This window comes from Rutidosis leptorrhynchoides, chromosome 9 (genome assembly GCF_046630445.1).
Source record: "Rutidosis leptorrhynchoides isolate AG116_Rl617_1_P2 chromosome 9, CSIRO_AGI_Rlap_v1, whole genome shotgun sequence".
NCBI classification, from domain to species: Eukaryota; Viridiplantae; Streptophyta; class Magnoliopsida; order Asterales; family Asteraceae; genus Rutidosis; species Rutidosis leptorrhynchoides.
In genome coordinates, this window is record NC_092341.1 from 335,576,527 (window position 1) to 335,594,801 (window position 18,275).

Here is an 18,275-nt window from a genome sequence, read left to right on the forward strand (position 1 = left end):
TAACTGTGAACAACTAGTTGTAGGTTACTAACGAAGACAGCTGACTTAATAAACTTAAAACAGTAAAACGTATTAAAAATGTTGTAAATATATTTTGAACACACTTTGATATATATGTACATATTTGTTATAGGTTCGTGAATCGACCAGTGGCCAAGTCTTACTTCCCGACGAAGTAAAAATCTGTGAAAATGAGTTATAGTCCAACTTTTAAAATCTAATATTTTTGGGATGAGAATACATGCAGCTTTCTAAATGTTTTACAAAATAGACACAAGTACGCGAAACTACATTCTATGGTTGGATTATTAAACCGATTATTGCCCCTTCAAGTCTGGTAGCCTAAGAATTAGGGAAATGACCCCTAATTGACGCGAATCCTAAAGATAGATCTATGGGCCTAACAAACCCCATTCTGGAATTTGGAATGCTTTAATACTTCGATTTATATGGTGATTTCGATTGCTAATTTATGACATACTTGCGAGTATGCGGGGAATATTCTATATGCATTATATTAATGTCGGTTACCAGGTGTTCATCATAGAATGATTTTTATACACTTGCGAGTGTAGCATTATTGAATAAATGAAATCTTGTGGTCTATTATATTAATTTGATAATATATAGGTTAAACCTATAACTCACCAATATTTTTGTTAACATTTAAAGCATGTTTATTCTCAGGTGATTATTAAGAGTTTCCGCTATTGCATGCTAATATATGGACAAGACTTAGTGTCAGCATGCTTGTATAATATTGTTTAAAACTGCATTCGAGATTTACTTTGTTGTAACATATTAATATTGTAAACCAATATGTATTGGTAGTGTGTAAGTGTGATATTTTTAGATTATCATTTCTGATAATCTAGGTGGTGTCCTTTTAACCTTGTCGATAAAATAAAGGTTATGGTTTGTTTTAAAAACGAATGGAGTCTTTTAAAAACGTCTCATATAGAGGTCAAAACCTCGCAACGAAATCAATTAATATGGAACATTTATAATCAATATGAACGGGACATTTCACTTAGGAGGTCAAGGAAGTTAGATAGTTCTTATGATAGGAAACACCATCTTGCTTAATGATTCAACTTCCTTAAAGGGATCTAGAAAGTTGATCAATTTCATTGGGAATTAAGTTGGTGTGACCTATTGAAGAACTATGAGTGATTGTAAGCTTAGCTATAAGTTTACTTGTGAGCTATCTTCTTAAAGGGATCTAGAAGGTAGTTGTGATTTCACTAGGCTAGAGCATTAGGATCTTGTGGTAAGAGCATTTGGTGTTTGTGAATTCTTCAAAGGGACGTAAGGGTTCATAAGTAGTGGCTTATCGAAGAGCTAGTGTTGTATCCGAACACTCCACCGGGTTTGGGGTATCATAGTGAAGAAAAGTCTCAATTCTTAGAATTGGGGAGTGGATTAAGGAGGATTAGTTAACATTCTCCCGAACCACTATAAATCCTCGTGTTTGTGCACTTACATTCTTTACATACTTGCATTAACAAACACGAACGCTTCCGCACTTAAAACTTATCTTTTAATAGCTAAAGATTTTGAAAAAGTTTTAAGAAACCATTGAGTAACTATTCACCCCCCATCTAGTTACTTACAATTGGTATCAAAGCGGTTGCTCTAATCTTTGCTCAAAAAACGTTTTTGTCATGTCGAAAAACTATTTTGTGCAAAAACCCGAGTTAAAGATCTTGAAACTAAGCTCTAGTTGTTTGAGAACAAAAAAGAGATTTTGGATGAGTTAGCCTTGAATCGTGATGAAAATTTTCATATTAGAAACACCTTCAAGACACTCGTGTGATGTGGAGTCAAGGATCGAACCTGAATGCTCAAACTTACATCCATTACTTTGGAGAAAAATACCACCATTCACATGGTGAGGTAAGCTTGCTTGTTTTTAGTCTTTTTAATATTTGTGTACTCTAAATGTTGTGACAATTAACAAAACTATGATTGAAAAAGAAAAGCTTGAACAAAGAAACATTTATTTCTAATAAACAAAGTTAATTTTTGAAAATTAAATTATGTAAAGAAAAATGTAGGGTTGGGTTAAAATCACAACTATATTGTACACAATAGAAGCACCTTGAAACTTGCCTTGAAACTTAGGTCTATGCAATGTATGTGATAATTGAAATTACTTGTGACTTTAATCCTTGTATGAAAAATGACATGAGTTATTGCTTAATGTGTGCTTGATAAATTGATCTTACATCATAGAATACGTAGATTGTCACACATCTTAGAGCCTTAAGTGACATGTGGATATTGCGTTTATGGTAGTATAGGTAATAATACTTGAGTTAGATCCAGAGGCGTCTTTGGGCATAGGCAACATAGGCAACTGCCTAGGGCCCAAAAATTAGAAGGGCCCAAAATTTTTATTATATATACAATTGTCGAATAGTTAAGTAAATTAAATAAAATATTGTCGAATAAATATTTGATAATAAAAAAAATTGTTACGGATGTCTTGAAAACTTCTTTCGTATTGATAAATTTTAACATAATCTTTTTATCTGTATTAAAAAAATTTAACGTGTATAAGGGCCCATTTTTATTTTCACTTAGGGCCTCTAAATTGTAGAGACGGCCTGGTTAGATCATTCCTAAAATTGAGTGAGAAGTTAAAGAATCAAAACGGTGACCATTATGCCTCGATTATGAGTACACTGAGTTTGTTTTTTAACACTATCTGTTCACATGTTACATGTAACATGTTTAGTATTTTTGATAAGGAATAATTTTCTTTTATTAATCTAACCAAATTTGCATGCCTATTGCGACCGGACAATTATCATTTTATTTATTCCTTTTAAAATACTCGTATAAATATACCCTGGGATTATATAGTATAATAACATATTATGATATATAACTGTTTATCATATATATTTCAACATGCACCAACAAACAAAAAAGGCACGCCATCAGCCCTTGTTACAAGTCGAAAACTTGAAGCCTATAAAAACACACCTTCGTGTACAAACTGCACCACACCAATCTTTAAATTAAACATCTCATTTTATACAAACCAAATCACATTCAATTCAACCCGACCCATGGAGATCAATTTGCTCTCTTATTTCTTCCTCTTCGTAACACCTCTCTTCTTGTTACTAATCGTTCGAAACTATTTTTCGTCCGATAAAAACCTTCCACCAGGTCCACGTCCATTGCCAATTATCGGTAACGGGCACCAAATGGTCAAGGACCCTCATATTGCTGCAGCCAACTTTGCTAAACAATACGGCCCACTCATTTCAGTTCGTTTAGGTACTCGACTTCTAGTAATAGCTTCGACGCCAGAAGCAGCCGAAGAAGTTCTCAAGACTAAAGATCGTCAACTTTCGGGTCGTAGTATCCCCGACGCACTTCAACAGAGTTTCATAGATTACTACTTTGTTTGGGCAAACGATTGCAATGATCATTGGAAATCGTGTAGAACTCTTACTAAAAATGAGTTGTTCTCGCCTAAAGCAATCGAACTTCAATCAAGTTTGAGAAGCGAAAAGTTGAATATCATGTTAGATTACTTGAAATCCACACAAGGAAAAGTTGTCCAAATTGAAGAACTTGTTTTTACTACATTAACTAACACTTTAAGCAACATGTTGTTTAGTAAAGATTTTCTTGATTTAAAAGATGAGAAAACTGCTCATAAGTTGAAATTTGGACTTCTAAAGGTGTTGGAGAATGCAATTACACCTAATGTAAGTGATTTGTTTCCAATAGTTGGAGGATTAGATCTTCAAGGATTAAGAAAGGATAGCTTGAATCATCTTGACGAATTGACTGCTTATTCGGGCGCTATCATTAAAGAACGAAGAGCTCATGTTGCTTCTTCAAAGGCGTCCAAGGTGGCACGTGAAAAAGACTTTTTGGATCGACTCCTTGAACATAACTTTGATGATGCTCAAATCAACATCTTGGTTCTGGCAAGTTTTTAAATAAAAAAATTCAGTCAAACTTACTAAGTGCAAAATTAATTTTTATCAAACATATCTTAAATCCAACAAAATTTTGTATGTAACAGTAATTTTAAGATAAAGGGAGGACTAATTACTCCATCCGTTCCAATTTTATTGTCACCCGACAAAATCACACAGTTTTAGAAAAGTGATTGTCACGTGTACTTTTTGTTAATTTTTCAGCTTTACCCTTTACTTGTTGTACGATTTTTTGTTTAACATGCATATAGTAAGGGCATAAAAGAAATTTAACGTATTATTTTTTATCTGTTTATGGAAGTAGACAATTTATTTGAAACAGCCTAAAAAGGAATAGTAGACAATAAATATGAGACTTTCATGTATTTAATATTTAAATGTTTACTACTTGCAGGAATTATTCATAGCCGGTACGGATACTGTGGTTACAACTATCGAATGGGCTATGGCTGAGTTGATCAAGAACAAAGATATCAGGGAAAAAGTACTAGAAGAGTTGAAAACCGAAATCGGAACCAATTCAATTACGACATTTGACTTTTCTAAATTGACTTACTTCACTACTTTTATTAACGAGACACTAAGATTGCACCCGGTTGTTCCTGTCTTAATTCCTAGACGAGCAGTTGAAACTTGTGATGTTATGAGCTACACGATTCCTGAAAATACCCAAATATGGGTTAACGTTTGGGCGATTAGTCATGACCCAAATGTTTGGGAAGACCCATTCAGTTTTAAACCCGAAAGGTTTCTTGGGTCAGATGTTGAGTTTTATGGTCGCGATTTTGAGTTCATACCGTTTGGTGGTGGCAGAAGGATGTGTCCGGGTTTACCCTCTGGTCTTAAGAGTTTGCATACAATTTTAGCGTCTTTGATACTTGAATTCGATTGGATACTTCCAAATGGGGCGGATCCAACCCAACTTGATATGACTGAAAAATTTGGGGTGACTCTGCAGAAAGAAACACCTCTTAAGCTTATCTTCAAACACAGAGAATAATAATGGGCCTAATGATCAGTTCATATGTAATTTTTTTTTTTTTTTGTTTGGTGTTATATTTTTGTTTATGTAAGTTAAACAACTGTAGGTGAACCAACTTCGTGATATAAAGGTTGGTTACATTTTTTGCTATGTATTATTATTATATTTACTTGATGAACTGAAATAAATGAAATTGCTTGAATATGAATGTTGAAATATGTTATTTTTCGGAATAAGATCAGGTTGTTAATTTTAAGCTTAAAAAGAAAAGGTTCTTTCACAATAACGGAAGTTGTGAAAGGTATCTAGTATTATAATGTTGTTGACTAGCTACAGTTAAATAAGGTTCTTTTGATTTATTTTTCTATTTATATTTTGTTTTGAACGTCATTGTTAAGTTATACTGTATATATATATAGTTATAGTTAAGTTACATAGTTAACAACAGTTAATAATAGTTAATAAATAAATAAATAAAAATTTTGTGTTATAGTTCATGTGATAATGACATGCATCACTTACAGATGCGAAGTCAGGATCCACGTATAGGAGAATGCATTTTAAAAAAAATTAATATCTAACATAAAATTTTCGTATATACATCGTAACGATGAGATATTAAAGGGATGCTTGTGCTTATTATTAGGGGATATTGACAACTAATATACAATTTTTAACAAACTATAATTCGCTTATTTGAAGAGTTGGGGGATGCAAAGCATCCACATGCATCCCCCTGTCTCCGCCTCTGATCACTTAGTGAGAGGTCAGAAGTTCGACTCTCGTGGGATGCAACATTGCACAAAAGGTTGCCCCTTTATCTTTGAATTTCATCCAAGAGTGTCTTCCGCACATCACGTTGTGGGGGCAGTGGGGAGGCCGGGAGGGGGGGTTTTACCACCCATGCCCTCGGATTGAGCCGGGTTTCTTCCTGGACAGCAGTTGGGGCAGGTTATGCAACTGTGGGAGATGGAACGTGTGGGTGTGTAAGTCTTCCCTGGATAATGATGTTAAAAAAAAAAACAAACAAATAAATAATAATAAATCATTAAAATTAATTTCGTTAACAAGGGGGCAAGGGGCCAATAGAGCTGGGAATCTAATTTATTAAGTGAGCAGATTCTAGCCCAAATCTTGTGGGCATGGACAGGCCTAAGTGGAAACAGTTAAACTTGTCATCCAGTTTGATGACCTGAATCGAAAATATCAAGTTAATAGTCGTATATTTGCATTATTTATTTTATTTTATTTTATTTTTTTATTTTTTTGGGTAACATCAAAATCTTTTTGCTACACAAAGAGAATTTTGTAACATCAAAATCTTTAAACTAAATTTTAAATATATCTAGACCGAGCAATAGATCAAAAACAATTCATGAATATAAATCAAAGCCACTCAACGTTTAACTTTAACTTTATAAATAAGCACAAGTTTATAAGCTTAAAAAGGTGCTCTATTAACTTAAGCACCTTGAACTTGATTTCAACGCTTAACTGATTTTCTTCTTTGACTGGACTTTACATGTAGTCGTGCCAATCCAACGTCGTTTATCTTTAAACGTGGATCTTGTAATGTCTATTTGCTTGTTTATGTGGATGATATTCAGGCCCGGCTCAATAGGGGAGCAATGTGATCAACTGCTCCGAGCCCCTTTTTTTAAGGGCCTAAAAAATGTTACCACGTTTCGTCATAGTGGGCTTGTTATAACATTAAAATGTGACATCGCGACTCATTTATTAAAATCGCCCGTCTCATAATATCAGTGTTGAAATGGAAAAGTGAATGGTTGGTGGATGGTAGGTGCCTACCATTGAAGACTTCTATATGTTTGATAATATAATGGATGGTGAAAGGAAGTAGCATTCAATTGTGAGGTTTGACTTGACAATCTTCGTATGTCCTCACTAACCCCAATATTATTGCTATAAATAGAGTCACCTGATAACGCATTCATTCGTACCAAATCATTTCTTTCTTTCTTATATACTAAAGAAAATAATAGAGAGTTTGTGAGTTTAATCTCATAATTACAAGAGATATAAAGATTAATGTTTATCCTTGTAATTAGAGAGAAGTGTAATTCCTATTATTCTTATTAGTGAAGCGTTTCTTTCCTTGCCCGTGGTTTTTACCCTATTGGGATTTTCCACGTTAAATCTCGGTGTCCTATTATTGTCGTTATTTCAATTATTACTAGCGGTTTGATATAATTCGGTGTCGCTTTTCTCAACAAGTGGTATCAAGAGCTAAGGTTCTAATATCTAGTGTGTATTAATCTACTTATCGTATGCTCTGTGGTTGCCACGGGAGTGGATCGTCCACATCAGAAAATAAGTAAGATTAATTTCACTCGATAAAAGTTCCAGAGTACAATTTTTCAGAAAAATAGTATTGTCGAAAAGAAGATTGTGATTATAGCAATGTCTACGAAATTCGAAATTGAAAACGGGAGTAACTTCTCGTTATGGAAACTAAAGATGAAAGCTATCCTGAGAAAGGATAAGTGTTTGGCGGCCATCAGTGGACGTTCAGCCGAAGTCACTGATGAAAAATGGGAAGAGATGGACGACCAGGCTATCGCAAATCTTCATCTGGCACTAGCAGATGGCGTTTTGTCTAGCATTGAAGAAAAGAAGACGGCGAAAGAGATTTGGGATCGCCTCGTAAAATTGTACGAGACCAAATCACTCCACAATAAGATATTCCTTAAGAGGAAACTTTATGCGCTACGCATGAATGAATCTACTTCAGTTAATGAGCACATTAATTCTTTGAATACTCTATTTTCCCAACTCGCTTCATTAAGTTGCAATATAGAGCCAAAAGAACGTGCTGAACTTTTACTTCAGAGTCTACCTGACTCGTATGATCAACTCATTATTAACTTAACCAATAATGTTCTCTCGGGGTATCTAGTCTATGATGAAGTTGCGGCTGCTATTCTAGAAGAAGAAAATCGGCGCAATAACAAGGAGGACAAACAGGCCGGTTCACGACAAGTGGAGGCCTTGGTAGTATCAGGAGGGAGATCAACGGAACGTGGCCCAAGTGGGAGTCACAATCATGGTAAACCGAAGTTTAAAAAGAAGAAGACCTATACATGCTACAATTGTGGCAAGAAAGGTCATCTGAATAAGGATTGTCGGAGTTTAAATAACTCTAATCCTCAAGGAAATATCGCAAGCATTTCAGAAGATGGGACTGCTTTGATTAGTGAAGCAGTGATAGCAAATGAAGGGAGAAAGACATTTGTTGATGTCTGGTTATTTGACTCAGGGGCTACTTTTCACATGACCCCTAGAAGAGAATGGTTCAAACAATATGAACGTATCTCAGGAGGATCTATATACAGTTGCAATGATCATGAACTAAAGATCATTAGAATCGGAGATATCATTCTGAAGATGCACGATGGTACAGTTCGTACTATTTAAGGTGTACGACACGTGGAGGGTTTGAAGAAGAACTTATTGTCTTTAGGACAATTGGATGATCTTGGTTGTAAGATGGAGATACAAGACAAGATCATGAAAATCATGAAAGGCGCAGTTGTAATTATGAAAGGAGAAAAGGTGGGTGCTAATCTATACATTCTGAAAGGCTAGACGATACGGGAAGCGAAAGCATCCGTTGCTTCGAATAGTTCAAGTGATAAAACTGCTATAACATGGCATCAAAAGCTTGGACACATGTCTGAACAAGGTATGAAGATTCTTGTTGAAAGAAATCTTATTCCTGGTCTTACAAAGGTATCACTACCTTTTTGTGAGCATTGTGTAATCAGCAAGCAACATCGCCTGAAGTTTAACACATCAAATTCTAGAAGTAAATTGGTTCTGGAATTAGTTCACTCTGATGTGTGGCAAGCACCAATTCAATCGCTAGGAGGAGCAAAGTATTTTGTATCATTTATTGATGATTACACTAGGAGATGTTGGGTGTACCCAATCAAGAGGAAAGCAGATGTGTTTGAAGTTTTCAAAGTTTACAAAGCGCGGGTTGAACTTGAAACTGGTAAAAAGATCAAGTGTTTAAGGACTGATAATGGAGGAGAATACACTGGTGATGAATTTAATAAGTTCTGCAAACAAGAAGGTATCAAAAGGCAGTTCACGACGGCATACACTCCTCAACAAAATGGAGTGGCAGAGCGGATGAACAGAACCTTGTTAGATAGAACGAGGGCGATGTTGGCAACTGCAAGCTTGGGAAAATCATTCTGGGCAGAAGCAGTAAGTACTGCCTGTTATGTAATAAATCGGTCACCATCAACTATAATTGAGTTGAAATTGCCACTGAAAATGTGGACTGGAAAACCAGTTAATTATTCTGACCTTCATGTATTTGGAAGTCCTGTGTACGCAATGTACAATTCTCAAGCAACGACAAAGTTGGATCCGAAGTCCAGAAAGTGTTTGTTCTTGGGATATGCTGATGGAGTTAAGGGATATCGCTTGTGGGACCCCACTGCCCACAAAGTAGTCATCAGCAGAGATGTTGTCTTTACAGAAGACAAAGATCTTGAAGATGTTAGCATTTCAAAAGAAACTATACCGATACAAGTGGGTAATGAATTTCATAAAGATTCTTCTGAAGCAGTACCAGAGCACGATGAAAATCAATTAGTTGTTGATGAAGCTCCAGCGACTCGTATTTCTAATCGGGAAAGGAAACGTCCAGGGTGGCACTCAGATTATATTATGGAAAGCAATGTTGCATATTGTCTTCTAACAGAGGAAGGAGAGCCAACAACTCTTCGCGAGGCACTAAATCATTCAGATGCATCTCAGTGGATGACAGCTATGCAGGAAGAAATTGAAGCTCTTCATAAAAATAAAACATGGGAACTTGTGCCATTGCCGAAAGGTAGAAAACCTATTGGAAATAAATGGGTGTATAAGATCAAGCGAAATGGCGATGATCAAGTGGAGCGGTATCGTGCAAGACTGGTGGTTAAAGGATATGCTCAGAAAGAAGGTACGGACTTTAATGAAATATTTTCTCCTGTGGTTCGACTTACAACAATTCGAGTAGTTATAGCGATGTGTGCTACATTTAATTTTCATCTAGAGCAGCTAGATGTGAAAACTGCATTTTTTATGAAAATCTTGAAGAAGAAATTTATATGCTTCAACCAGAAGGTTTTGAACTACAAGGAAAAAAGAACTTGGTTTGCAGGTTAAAGAAATCTCTGTATGGTCTCAAATAGGCGCCGAGATGTTGGTACAAGAGATTTGATTCTTTCATAATGAGCCTTGAATAAAACAGACTTTATGCAGACCCTTGTGCATATTTCAAGAGGTTTGGGGACAATGATTTTGTCATTTTGCTGTTATATGTAGACGACATGTTGGTTGCAGGCCCCAACAAAGATCATATTAATAAGCTGAAGGCTCAATTGGCTAGGGAATTTGAAATGAAAGACTTGGGTGCCGCAAACAAGATTCTAGGGATGCAAATTCACCGAGACAGAGATAATAGAAAGATTTGGCTTTCTCAAAAGAATTATTTGAGGAAAATCTTGGAGCGTTTCAATATGCAAGATAGTAACCCAATCTCAATCCCACTTCCTACTAATCTCAAGTTATCCTCCGTTATGTGTCCTAGCAGTGAAGACGAGAGGAAGAAGATGTCTCGAGTACCGTATGCATCAGTAGTGGGAAGTTTAATGTTCGCAATGATATATACAAGACCAGACATTGCACATGTAGTGGGAGTAGTTAGTCGGTACATGGCGAATCCTGGTAAAGAGCATTGGAATGCGGTAAAGAGGATCCTAAGATACATTAAGGGTACCTTGGATGTTGCATTATGTTATGGGGAACCAGAATTTATTGTCAAAGGGTATGTTGATTCAGATTATGCAGGTGATATGGATAAAAGTAAATCCACCACCGCGTATGTTTTTACACTTTATGGTAGAACAGTAAGCTGGGATTCAAAACTGCAGTCAGTTGTGGCGACGTCAACAACAGAGGCAGAATATGTAGCAGCTACTCAAGCTACTAAAGAGGCAGTATGGTTGAAGATGTTGTTGGAGGAACTCGGACACAAACAAAAGAATATCACTCTATTTTGTGACAACCAGAGTGCCTTGCATCTTGCAAGGAATCCAGCATTTCATTCAAAGACAAAGCATATACGAGTTCAGTATCACTTCGTTCGTGAGAAAGTGGAAGAAGGAACCGTAGATGTGCAGAAAATTCATACTGATAATAATGTGGCTGATTTTCCAACAAAGTCAATCAACCGTGACAAGTTTGTTTGGTGTCGTTCCTCATGCGGCCTAGCAGAAATGTAAGCAACATCATTGGCAATGAAGGATTATCTTGTGAAGTTTGATTGAGCTTCAATCGAATCTTCAAGTAGGAGATTGTTGAAATGGAAAAGTGAATGGTTGGTGGATGGTAGGTGCCTACCATTGAAGACTTCTATATGTTTGATAATATAATGGATGGTGAAAGGAAGTAGCATTCAATTGTGAAGTTTGACTTGGCAATCTTCGTATGTCCTCACCAACTCCAATATTATTGCTATAAATAGAGTCACCTGATAACGCATTCATTCGTACCAAATCATTTCTTTCTTTCTTATATACTAAAGAAAATAATAGAGAGTTTGTGAGTTTAATCTCCTAATTACAAAAGATATAAAGATTAATGTTTATCCTTGTAATTAGAGAGAAGTGTAATTCCTATTATTCTTATTAGTGAAGCGTTTCTTTCCTTGCCCGTGGTTTTTACCCTATTGGGGTTTTTCACGTTAAATCTCGGTGTCCTATTATTGTCGTTATTTCAATTATTACTAGCGGTTTGCTATAATTCGGTGTCGCTTTTCTCAACAATCATCCCAATTGTATAAGCCTGGAAACTACATTAGGGTACTACGAAATCCTTCTGGTTTATAGTCTTTGTGCTTTACAGCAACAACAAGCTTCTTCCTCTTCCGAACTGAACACCAAGATGGTTAGGGTTTTCTCCAAGAGGATCCACCCTTTAATATACCGTAAGTTTAAATTCATTCATCTGAATTTATGTAACATCTGTCTATATCGTCTACTTTAAACCATAATTTCAACGTACTGCTGTACTGTAAGTCCCATTATGATTTAGTAATTCATGTAAGTCCCATTTCGATTATTAGTCGGTGTTTTGTGACCGCGTTAAATTATTATTTATATAGACCTAATTTTTGTAAGTCACATTTCGATTATTAGTCAGTTATTTAAGTAATAATTTATGCAAGTCCCATTTCGATATATATGTTTTGAAGGTATCATTATTAGTCAGTTATTTGTTCCTACGTTAAATTGTTTTGAGTGTGAATGTTTATATAGATGATTATATAATGTATCTATTGTTTTGGAGCCTCGAGTGAAGGACGGTTGAGCCTCAAAAGCTTGGTTCTTCTTATAGCACTCGGTACATTTTATGTTCATTGATATGAAGTTTGTTGTTGTTTTCAAATAACTTATATTATTCGTTAGGTCCGCTTTTTTTCTACCTCGTTCTAGGTACTTAAATTTTTGGGACCTCCCCTGATGATATTATCTTACTAGCAATGACTCGCTTGCCATTTGTAAGTTTATATCTCGCCTGCATAATGAGTTTGTCATTAAGGATTTTGGTCCTCTAATTTGTCTTTGGGTTAAAGCCATAAATAGGTCATATACTTTCATTTTTGTCCCAATGTAGGCTATATACCCCGAAAAATACCAATGTAGGCTATATACTTTCATAAAGTGTACTAATATGAACGAATAAAACTTATTAACCGGATAAACAACTAAACGATGATGTGGCATCCTACGTGGAGAATGACGTTGGTGATACATCGGAACAAAACTGAAAGTATATAGCCTACATTGGAACAAAACTGAAAGTATATAACCTACATCGGAACAAAACTGAAAGTATATGACCTATTTGTAGCCATATAAAATGCAAAAAAAATGTTAAATAATTAAGTTTACCGGTTCAGCAGGTAACTTGTTAAATTTGTGTACATCGATACAACTTTCAAGAGTATATAACCTACATTGGTATTTTTAGGGGTATATAGCCTACATTGGGACAAAACTGAAAGTATATAGCCTATTTATGACTTTAACCCTTTGTCTTTTAGGACTTGAAGTCACTTATACGACTACGCGCTTATTCCTTGGCCAAACAAAATATGCACATGACACATTTTGTCTCGTGCAAACATGCTTGATGCCTAGCTTGTCACTACTCTGCTATTCTGATCAATTTACGACAAACATTATTCATACTCGTCCTTCGATCTTGTATGATGAAAAGAGTGCATTGTCATCATGTTCTCACCCCTGCTCGTCCTACAATCTTAGTGACAAGAGTGCATTGTTCTTAAGTTAACATCCGGTTTCAAACAAGCATTTCTAACATATTAGTATTTTATAAAGACAAAATTACGCTCGTCGTCCCTGAACTTGTTTCCAGCCTTCTGATGTCACCCTTTTTCTTTTTTTTTTGCTTGCGTCGTCCCTAAAGTTCTACTTATGAACACATGTCGTCCTTCTGTGAACCTACCGTCATATTGTTCTGTTAACCTTCATCATGTGCGAATCATGTGAGGGTGTTTCAGTCTTTTAACAACTTCAGGGATGACACATAAAACCCTATGTCCATCTTTCTCACCATTTTATTTATTCTATATGCAATTCGACACCCCCAATATTACAAGCCCTAATATCACATTCAGTTGAAGAAGATGGTTAATAAGTTCTACCAAATTCGTGAAGCAGATGTTCATTACGATATTGATGAGCTTTATGGTAAGTGTTACACCATTAATCGTTTGTTTATTCTATCAGGTATGTATAATCTAATTTATGTTATGTTTTTGACCAAAATTTTATGTTTTGCAGAACATACTACTACTTTATTCACTATAAAGTTGCACCATGGTGGCCATTTTACTGATAGTCCTGGAATGAAATATGTAGATGGAAAGGTAACCTACATCGATGCTATTGACATTGATTTCTTTTCATATCATGAACTAGGTGAAATTATTCAAGATATAGGTTACAATGGTCATGATGTCATGATTTTTCACTTTTTAAAGCCTGACTATGATCTAGAATTTGGTTTAGAACCGTTGGGTAGTGATGAAGATATTATACACTTGAGTAAGTTTGTAAAGGAAATTAAGGAAATTAGTATCTTCACTGAACATGGCATGAAACCCAAAGTAAACCCTTTTAAGAGTCCAACTTCTAAAGTTCGATTTATGTTAGAAGAGATTGCAGAGGAAGAAACTCAATCTGTTAAGAGTAAAAAATCAACAACAACAACTAGTCCATTAATTCCAAAGAAGCTACATTTATTAGAGTATAATGAGAGTGATGTTGTTGTTGATGAGCTTCACAGTGATAGTCACCCTCAAGAGAAAACACATGTTGTTGATGTGCTTCACAGTGATAGTCATAGTGTCCCACATGATACTTTCCTACAGAATGACCTGCATAGTGGTAGTGAGAGTGACCCACATGATACTCTCCAACAGAATGAGATGGAAACTGATAGTGATGATGAGGACTATGTTACTGATAATGATATTGAAGATATTGAGGTTGATATGCAGAATTTTCACTTCAGCATAGATAAAGATGCAGAATTTATGGGATCTGGTAACCAAGAGAATGTTGAGAGTAACAATTGTGAAGATAATGAGGCAACTTATGAGGTGAATAATTATGACTATGATTCTGGAGATGGGGATGACTTAAGGAAGAAGAAGCTTCATGATCTGAAACAACAAGAGATGAGTGATAGAAATGATAATAAGACTTTCTTCTATCTGGGTCAAGAGTTTGGAACTGCAGAGGAGGTGAAGCAATATGTTGACCTACATGCAATAGAAACCAGGAGAAACTTAGTTTCTATAAAAATGACAAAAATAGAATTAGGTATGGTTGTGAAGGTTCCATTGCAATTTTTAAAGATGGTGTTTTTATGGGGGTTAGAAAGTGTGAGTTTGGTCCAAGTTCTAACCATGTGAATGCTGAGTTGGGGACCACAAAGGATGGAATAAATGGGTTGGGGACCACAAAGGATGGAATCAATGGTGGTAAACACAAAACAAAAATAATAAGACAAAAAAGTGTGTATCAAAAGATGGAATAAATGCAGATGAACATGTGGTCCAGATGAACATGACATTGGGCTAGAAGCCATTTCTCAGGTTAGTAATTCGGTTATTCCACAGAGATTGTCAATTTATTCTGGTTTACAATATTAACACTATAAAACTGTTAAATTACATGTGTAGGTAGAGCAGTCTCAGATATACTGTTAAACAACATGTGTGAGGTGTTGAACCGATGGTTAGTTGATGCAAGGGTGATATTGCTTAAAACGATCATATATTTAGACGCAATATAGTTCCAATATGTAAAGAATTTAATAGTAATTTCCCTATTTTTAGTTGTAATCGTTTAAATAAATAAGTGCAAAGACGAAAGACGCAAATCGCTCGAAAATGAAGATTTAAAGACGAAAATGAAGACTTGAAAGATGAAAATGTTCATAATGCTCAAACGTACAAGTTACACTCCAAGTGGTTTAATTTATCGATGAATAACGGCTAAAAATTGACAAGAGTACAAGCCGCAGAACGCAAAGTACAAGATATCTAAGCATACGAGAAGACGTTCAAAAATTCGGAACCGAGACATGAACCAACTATCAACGTACGACTCAACGGAGCTAAAATTACAAGTCAACTATGCACAAGAATATAATATAATATATAAATAATTTATAATAATAATAATAATAAAATAATAATAATATATAATAATATTATGTATGTCGACAGAAATGAAAATTCAAGATGCAGTGAACAAGAGTTGCCAACTAACAAACTTTCAACATAATTCAACTCACAAACAGTAGAATTGACTTGGCTATAAATACACAGACAATTCACGGAAGAAATCATCAGACAGTTTCAATCTCAATTTATTTTCAACTTTAATATTTTTAGTTTTAGTTTTAATATTTTTCCAAGTTCTAAGTAGTAGTGGTATTATTCAAGTTTACGGGTATTGTAGTACTGCTTTTCTACCATTCCAACTCACTGTAAGTCTCCACGTCCCAACTTTGTTATTATATTTAAGTATCGTTATTATCGTTGTTATTTATTACTATTGTTATTATTATTATTGTTGTCATTTTTATTATTATTATCGTAATTTATATCGTCGTTATTATCGTCGTTATTATCGTTATTTATTATTTATTATTGTTATCATTTATTATTATTATTATTATTATTGTTATCATGTCCACTTTTTATAATTTATATTTTTATGCCGTTATAATGTCCAACTAAAAACCCACAGTGGTAACTAAAATGTAGAACCTCTGGACAAATGGATTGAACCATATTATAATATTATGATGTAACTTTGACTATTTAATATTAAGTTTAATCACCGACCCATTGTTATATAATTTAATATTTTCACCCCTATCACATGATTTATTAAAATTGATAAGCGAAAGTTAATTAAATTTACATAAATTGTGCTTCAACACCTCGGTGATCTAGACGGACATATGGACAAATTATTGACAACAATTTAGAAGTGTGATCCGGTGGTTTGGGTAATATTATAGTTTATATAATCGTGTAATTATAAAAAGGGAAACCGTTATAATTTTGGTATTAGCGAAAGTTAAAACTGGATTAGATCTCAATTTGAATAGTCGGGGTGTAATTTAATTCGCTAAAACGAGATTTAACGAAAGTTAGATTTAATTTTAGTTAGTTAAAACTTTATAAAAAATCGAAAGATAAAATATAATGTTATATATAAAAACATCGTAATCGGACTTAAAAACAATCCATAATCCAGAGGGGACATATTTTAGTAGCCCCTACTTTACTTTATTTTAAATCTCATCAATTTCACTTTTTACTACGTAGATAAATTTTAGTTACTTTTTACCCTATTACTTTTTACCATATAGTAAATTTTAATTACTTTTTACTATTTTACTATATTGCCGTGAAAAACCTTATTTCTTCTATTTTTTCAAATTAGTATAAATTGTATTTTTACTTTCGTTAATTTAGTTATTTCGTTTTAGTTAAATTTAAATTTCATTCAATTAAGTAGTAAAGCCTAATCCAAAACCCCCCATTTTAATAGTTTAACTTTTAGCAATTAAAACACCTGAAAACTCCATTTTCCTGTGGAACGAACCGGATTTACCAAATAAAATATTACTATACGGATAGGACAAAGTTGCCTATATGTGTGAAATCAATCCGAAATCATAAAAAAGCCATATAATCGCAACCAATTCGTGTAATAAATTAAATCTAAATCCGTTCAAAATAAAAGGACACGATCGAGCATCATCAACTTTTTGGCGCCGCTGCCGGGGAAAGTTGGCAGTTAAATAAATAGATAATTTTTCTGATTCGTAGTAGTAGTTGGATTTGTACGTGGACTGGGTTATTGGAGCCAAACAGTACCCAATTATATTGGGACCAAACGAATCCTGCCCCTCTGCTGCATCTTTTGGCTATTTGAAACATGGGCAAAATCAGAAGGAAAATCTATTTGTTTAAAAGTTTTTATCATTGTTTTTATGTTATTCGATCCTCCCGTGGAAATTCATTTCCAAGAAAGTTCAATGTTTATACACTTAGTGAATAAATCCTTCAAGACTACATACAATTTAGTAATTGTATGACCCGTTCAGGAAATCCTAAACTCGTTGCACTTAATCCAGAACCTGAAAGAGGCTTGATCAAAAGATTAAAACAGGAAAAACAAAAAAAATTAGGTAGTACTAGTAAACCGAAAACACCGAAAAATATCAAAAAACAAGTAGGAAACATTAGTGGTCAACCAGAAATCAAAACTGAACCTGAAACCATCGTCATTAAAGAAGAAATGGCTGAAGTAACACCTGATCCAAATGATCTACCAATGTGGAATACCAGACAAACTGCTCCCCCTCTCGCTCTTGCACCTATAAGAAGACCTAAAATTGAGGCTGAAAACTGGGAAGTCAAGGGGCAGTTTATGCATATGGTACGTGAGAACCAATTTGACAGAAGACTTAATAATAATCCGATAGAACATCTAGAAGCTTTTGAAGATTTATGTGAACTGTATAAAAACAAAGATGTTTCTTCAGATGCATTTAAGTTAAGAACTTTTCCACACTCGTTAATCGGAGACGCAAAAGCATGGTTGAAAGCATCAAAACCTGATTCTATCACAACTTTCAACGAATTAATAGATAAATTCATTACCCGATTTTTCCCACCGGCAAAAGCCGAA

General features: G+C 34.6%; 1 protein-coding gene across 1 annotated transcript; it reads left to right on the top strand.

Moving 5' to 3' along the window:
* Nucleotides 1-3,023: 3,023 nt before the first annotated feature.
* Nucleotides 3,024-5,171, top strand: LOC139866773 (probable (S)-N-methylcoclaurine 3'-hydroxylase isozyme 2). The gene is made up of 2 exons (XM_071855062.1): nt 3,024-3,953; nt 4,360-5,171. Exons 1-2 carry the CDS (start codon nt 3,078-3,080, stop codon nt 4,963-4,965), a joined length of 1,482 nt encoding a protein of 493 aa, XP_071711163.1. The 5' UTR covers nt 3,024-3,077; the 3' UTR covers nt 4,966-5,171.
* Nucleotides 5,172-18,275: the final 13,104 nt, after the last annotated feature.

Excerpts from the sequence above, each read along its gene's own strand:
- LOC139866773 (XM_071855062.1), top strand. The coding sequence starts at position 3,078 with ATGGAGATCAATTTGCTCTCTTATTTCTTCCTCTTCGTAACACCTCTC. Across the intron at positions 3,954-4,359 it reads AAATCAACATCTTGGTTCTG|GAATTATTCATAGCCGGTAC; the intron begins GCAAGTTTTTAA and ends TACTACTTGCAG.